Source organism: Quercus robur, chromosome 3 (genome assembly GCF_932294415.1).
Source record: "Quercus robur chromosome 3, dhQueRobu3.1, whole genome shotgun sequence".
In the NCBI taxonomy this organism is placed as follows: Eukaryota; Viridiplantae; Streptophyta; class Magnoliopsida; order Fagales; family Fagaceae; genus Quercus; species Quercus robur.
In genome coordinates, this window is record NC_065536.1 from 60,050,405 (window position 1) to 60,057,111 (window position 6,707).

Below are 6,707 nucleotides of genomic sequence, written 5' to 3' on the forward strand. Positions count from 1 at the left end.
TACGGTATCGAGTTACAACAAAGTACTCGATAATATTATAATCGATTTATGGTTGAACTCGCTTAATATAAGATCGAGTAAAATGTTTTCCACTTTGTTTTCTTAGACTAGTACGTGGTACTCGAGTAGTTTATTACCGAGTTATTACTGTTAGTCGTTTTTAGTGAAATCGAGTTTTGCAGAACAACCTTCCACTACATATTACAACTCGGCCTGCATGTTTTTTCCTGTTGCAACTGAGTCAGTTTTTTACACCAGGTATGTTGTGTTTATTACAATGTTCATGAAGCAACAAGTGCATGGCATGCAACACACTCCTATATTGTTGCTTTTGAGATTTCCACTGCTATATAAATATGAATGCAACAAAGTTGGAGAAGTTGGAAATCATACTAAAACACCTTAGTGAAACCCCATTGCAATAACTTCGTTTTAAACTGAATTGTTTGCTTGACCGGCTTAGTAAAACCCCCACCAGTACATAACATTAAAGGCACTAACAACGTGCATGACTACATAAGTACAAACTTTAATATCAACTTCTAAGCTGTTAACATGACCAATATCATTTGTCTTATCATCATGGGGCTGTGTTCAACTGGTGACGTTCGGTTGCTTCCAATTAAAGAGGTAGGGATCATCCTCGCTGCGCAACGTCCAGCTTTGTTAGCACCCATCCACCTTGGCTGCCGTACCTACTGTAAATAGTTAAAAAATGCTATGTACACTGGACTTATATAAGTTATTAACACGCAACATAGGCAAAACAGGAAAAATTTACAACACTTACGACGAATAGTGTAACAAAAACAACTGAACAACCTCATTTGCCTATACATGCATGAACACCAGTGTTTGTTTCATGACTAGTCCAAATACTTACTATGGCAATAGAGAACAATATTCCAAGTTCTTAATAGTGGCAATTTATATATGACAAAAGTTGTAGGAGATATATGACCTTTACCTATGATGCAGCTCCACCGCTAGTTGACTCCACATTTCGAGTAGGACATGTTCTACGGTTGTGCCCCTCTTGGCCACACAACCCACATCTTGACTTGGGTCCATTCTCGATCCATAGGGAGGTCGGCAACTCCCTATCATTCTCGTCCATCTCATTGCGGATTCGTGTGGACTTTGGCCGACCTTTGTTCCGGATCAGGTGCGGATTGGGCATCACTACTCTAGTTTCTTCCGGATCCGGCCATGCTAATCTGTCTTTCAACGGTTGGAATACTGGTTCATAGCTATGGAACCTATGACTCACGCTATAGCAAGGATCAATAAACTGCTGCGCATCGTGCTTATACTTAGCACAAATTGCTATTACGTGTGAACACGGCATCTTGTATGCTTCCCATTTTCCACATGTGCATGTCATACCCCGAAGATCAACCCTGTGCGTGTGTTGTCCGCCCCCATTACTTAGAGGATTACCCGGTGTGTCAACCTGATATAACTGTGCTTGTGTGCACATCCGTGTCACCATATGGTCCTTTGCCTTCGCTTGGTTTTTTTCGAACCTGTCCATGGCATACTTGCACCATTCTTGACCCGCTTCCAATTGCTCTAGAGCGAGATTACGACGAGCGTCAAAGTAGGAGTTCACTTTGAAGAAGGTGTACCTCACCATTGCCGTGATTGGCAAGCTGCGTGCACCTTTCAGTACTCCATTAAAACACTCCGATAGGTTGGTTGTCATTGCTCCGTATCGACGCCCTCCGTCGTGTGCAAGTGTCCACTTTTCTTTGTTTTCATTTTCCAAGTACCTGTGTGCAGCCGGTTTGACATTGCGAATTAAATCCAGTGTGGCCTGAAACTTTCTAACTTGATTCGCGCTTGCGGCCCTCCATACCATGTTCTTCAACTCCGGAATTTTCCATTTTGTGTTCACATTGCTAACTACATGGCGGAGGCAATATCGGTGATGGGCCTGGGGAGGCTGCAACCAAGTCATCCTTGTGTCATCAAAGCAAGCTTTTATACCCGAATGTCGGTCAGAGATGATGCAAAGATTTGTCCGGTCCGTAACATATCGTTTCAGGCATGCCAAGAACCATCCCCATGTCTCCTTGCTCTCACTCTCAACAACGGCAAACGCCAGTGGATAAACCTCGTTGTTAGCATCCGTTGCCATTGCTATCAACAACTTCCCCTTGTACTTGCCATAGAGGTGCGTTGCATCGATGCTTATCACCGGCCTACAATACTTGAACCCTTCTATACACGGACCAAAAGCCCAAAAGGCACAGTTAAATGTGCAAGTTCCCGGCACACGACGGTGGTCGCACTTCAACTGTGTCACTGTGGTTGGATCTGCATCTTTTAACGCTGCCAGGAACCGAGGCAATTCTGCGTATGACTCATCGAAACCACCGTAGATGGCTGCAACGGCTTTCTGTTTTGCATCCCAAACCTTATAGTGAGACGCCCAATGGCCATGCTTCGCATGAAGAACGCTACGCAGGGTTGCTACTGTTCTTGAAATGTCTTCCCGTACGTATGACTCAAGTGTGATGGCAATGAAGTTCGAATCCATCATCCTTCCATCATATTCCACTTGGAGTGTCGAGCAAGTGTGGGGACCCTTACATGTTGTGATCATCCACAGCTTGTGCATTTTGCTGTAGATAGCTCGAATTGACCACAGACATGCATCGTGTACACACGTTACAACCAGTCTCTCCGGGTCTGACTTCATGTACTTAAATTTTTTATTCAGCCCAACGGAGAACATGGTTAGCGCGTGCTGAACCGCAGCTTTATTCTTGAATAGCATCCCCTTGCTCGGTTCGTCCCCCGGTTTCCAACTCAGCAGACCTGTTTCCAGGGAAGGTGATGGGTCATTAATGTCATCCCATGTGTTTGACGTGAACCATTCGGGGTTAGGGTTCGGATTATTTTCCGGTTGTAGTTCATCTAACAATTCTGGATTCTCTACCGGTCCATTGTTATCAATGAACTCCTCATACACATCTCGAGTCTCATCCATTTCGGTTGCCTCGTCCAAGTAGGTTTGGATATCTTCATTTCGGTGAGTATATCCTTCATCCTCATGGGTATGGATAGACCCTAACACTTCGGCGTCTTCAGTATTGTCCATAGCAACCCCATTCCATGGTTGACAGTTGTGGGGCAAAGATGTCTCGGGTGTAACTGACGGGTGCACAACGGTTACAGGAATTGATTCTTGCTCTCCAACTCTACTGCCATATTGCGAACCCCCGTCGACATTGAACCCAACAGTGTGGACAGTTACATACAAGTCAGAACCTATGAATTGCCCTGCCCGCTTTATCACTCCCCACATTATATTTGCATCATTGTCGCATTGTAACGGAATTGAATTGTAGAACACTTGGGTACCTACTAGTTGCTGCGGAGCCCGAAATACAATGGAGATGTCGTGGGTATCCTTGTCTAACCCCATAGTTGACATTATCTTCCGTTTAAGTTTTCTCGTGGGTATCCCACGTTTCACTTCAATAAGCGTTTGCTTTTGGTTCGGACCTCGGTATGATAGCCCGTGCAAGTCATTAATATATGCCTCCCCGTCGTAGTAAACATAGAAGTAATGTGGACTCATAACGGACCTAAACCACAAATAGTAATAATTGTATCATGCTGCGTAATATTTCCAAAGCATAGGCTAACTATACATGCCCTATGTACCTAAGCAAATTGTGCTGAACATGCTAAAAATTACTATTGAATAATTATATCGTCTACTCCATCAGAGTTCATTTCGATAATGAAAATGTTTGCACAATGTGGTCGGGTTTCATGCTGGCTATTGTTCAACAAATGAGAAGTCAAAAGCATTGCAAATAAGCAAGATAATTCATACCATGCAATATGGACCACATTATTATGGTCATATACCTCCCATTGAAGACCACAACATGAAACTAATTTATGTTCTCAAAAATTGTACCACATTATTATGTTCAAATACCCCCTATTGAAGACCCACAACATTCATATTATTTGTGTTCTCAAAAATTGTCAAGAACAGTATTATGTTCAGATGTCCCCATTCAAAAAATTGTCAAGAACAACATTGAAAAAATTCGTGTTGGTCTAAGGGAGATAATTCATAAGCATTGAAATAATTCCTAGCATGCAAAAGCATTGCAAATATCAGTTATATAATTCCTAGCATGCAACATGTACCACATTATTATGTTCAGATACTTAGCATTGAAGACCCACAACATTGAAATAATTTCTGTTATCAAATTTTGTACTACATAAGTTTGTTCAGATACCCCAATTCAACACCCACAACAGCAATAAAAAAATTTCTGTTGCTGTAAAGTGTTATATGAATTACTGACCTATCAACTGAGATGTTGACAGAACAATTTCTTGAAGTGCACTGGCAATGAATTAGCGTGCTTTGTGTAGATAGTTAATTGATGTAAGATGACAGACACCTCTCACTAGTTGGTTTGTACAATGGTTGCAAGCGCAGACCGGTCCACCTCCAGAGTTCAGAACGACTGTATCAACTATAATTGGTAAGTGGTCCCAGAAAGTTGGGCGGGTGGGGGTGTGTTATGATTGGACAATACTCGGCATTCCTGATATCGAGTTACATATTACTCGATTATACTGTAGACGAGTATTATGGAAACCGTGTACGTCATGAATGTAACTCGTTTCTGAAAAAATCGAGTTACCTGTAACTCGATTCTTCAGAAACCGAGTATTATTAAAACCTACAACTACCAGCAGAACGCGCATTGATTCTGAAATAGAGTTAAATAAAACTCGTTCCTGAGGAGACCGAGTATTATTTACTTCACCAAATTGGTCGTTAGGACAGTTGTTTATACTCGCCATTTAGAGAGGCGAGTTGCATGGTGTACTCGAAACTTGTACATTCGAGTACAACTGTTATTCCACTTTATATAAGATGACAGGTTCCTCTCCTGGTGGATTGGAACCTTGGCAGAGGAAAACATTCAGACAGGGAGAGAAGCCTCCTTCGCTTCTAGAGGTAACATGCCCACCTTCTTTGTACTTCTCATTAAATAATTTACTACTGTACAAACCAAATGCTGATGATGCAACTGTTTGTCAGATCTTTTAACAAGAAATGTCAACGTTGCTGCAGTCCACTGGCACCTATTGGTAGAGCAACATGGTACATTTTTATCTAATACCTCAGTTTCGAAACTTCGTAAGTTCTAACCCCAGCACAACAGATATGGTTTTAACATACAGTGTTGTTGTACGAACTCTTTTAGGGTGGCAGATACTATGTTGTTTTCGTTGGTCGTGCTCCTGGCATATACGACAATTGGGCAGAAGCAAGTAAACAAGTTCATAGATTCGCGAACGCTGAACACAAGTCATACAAGGATCGACGGGAAGCAGAATCTGCATACATGGAGTTCATGCAACGTAATGGTAGGAACGTGCAGTATGGTGCTTCCCAATCGTGGACATCTCCTACCATGTCGCCATCAAGTTCTGGAATGGCATCTCAAAGCGAAGGAACTAGCTATTGCGATGGAGACGTTAGGAACAGATTGTTGAGGTATCAGTTAAACGTTGCTATTGAGGAGCGTGACCATGCAAGGAGGATTGCAACCTTGAGTACTAACATGCTAAGTGAAGTGGTAGCCCATGTTATGGGGGATGACGAAGTTCATGATTCGGCACGACAAGGAAGCACGAAATGAAGGTGAAACTATGGCTCTTGCTTGTGGCATTTATGAATCTAGTAATACTAAATATATAAATATATGTGTTTTTATGACCCCTATGGCTCACAATTGTGCTGAACATGCTAAAGTGTTGTTGAATATCTTTGTTGTTTCCCTTTTCAACGTTTATTATGTACTTTGTCTTAGCCTGTTGGCCTGTAATTGCTTGTATTGTTGTTAACATTGGGTATGTTGTTTTGGTAACTGTACTTGGCTTTGGATAGCCAATAAGTATTTTATCTATATATTTTTTTGCGAAGGAAAAACAAAAAAAAACTTGTATATAATTAAGTTGCGAATATAACGAGCAATAGGTTCGTTGTCGTAACGCTAATGTAATATACCCCGTGTCGGTTATGATTACGAATCATGACATTGAGCCATATTGGAACATAAAATCCAGATATGCACACCACCTAGCAATGAAACATGTATGGGCATTTGCCAAACTGTTTCATTACGTAATATGCAGTTATTCGACCTTAACATATACAAATGTACATTTCCAAATAAATTTAAACATACTTGGGAACAAAAAGACCATTTCATTCCTTACTTCGACAGAATTGATCATTTGACTCTGCGTCAAAGAATGTTGACCATTTTTTGTAAGGACCTTTTGCAGATGAGACATGAGGATAAGGATAGACAAAGTCAAATAATTTTGTAACTGATAGACTGTAACTGTTTGATGATCATGAAACTGAATTTTATTTTCTCTGTTTTATATGAGGAGAGTTTAAACTTGTACGTAGGTAAGAAAGAGTGGATGACCTTTTTGAAGGTTTTTTTATTTATTGTTTTTATTTCTTAAATTTATTTGGATTTTATTTTCTTTTATTTCTTTTTTTTGTAATTGTTCAAAACATCATTGTTGTGATAATTGGATTGAGATAAGAATTGTGCTACGATAATTACAAAATTTTATTTGTCTTTAAATAAAGGTAATTGATTTTTATTTTTGTGATAATTAGACATGTATTTTTACCT

General features: G+C 40.6%; 1 protein-coding gene across 1 annotated transcript; it reads right to left on the reverse strand.

Moving 5' to 3' along the window:
* Window positions 1-967: 967 nt before the first annotated feature.
* On the reverse strand, window positions 968-3,433 carry LOC126719876 (uncharacterized). Its single transcript, XM_050422382.1, has one exon. The coding sequence runs from the start codon at window positions 3,431-3,433 to the stop codon at window positions 968-970; it is 2,466 nt and encodes an 821-aa protein (XP_050278339.1).
* Between the last annotated feature and the right edge of the window lie 3,274 nt (window positions 3,434-6,707).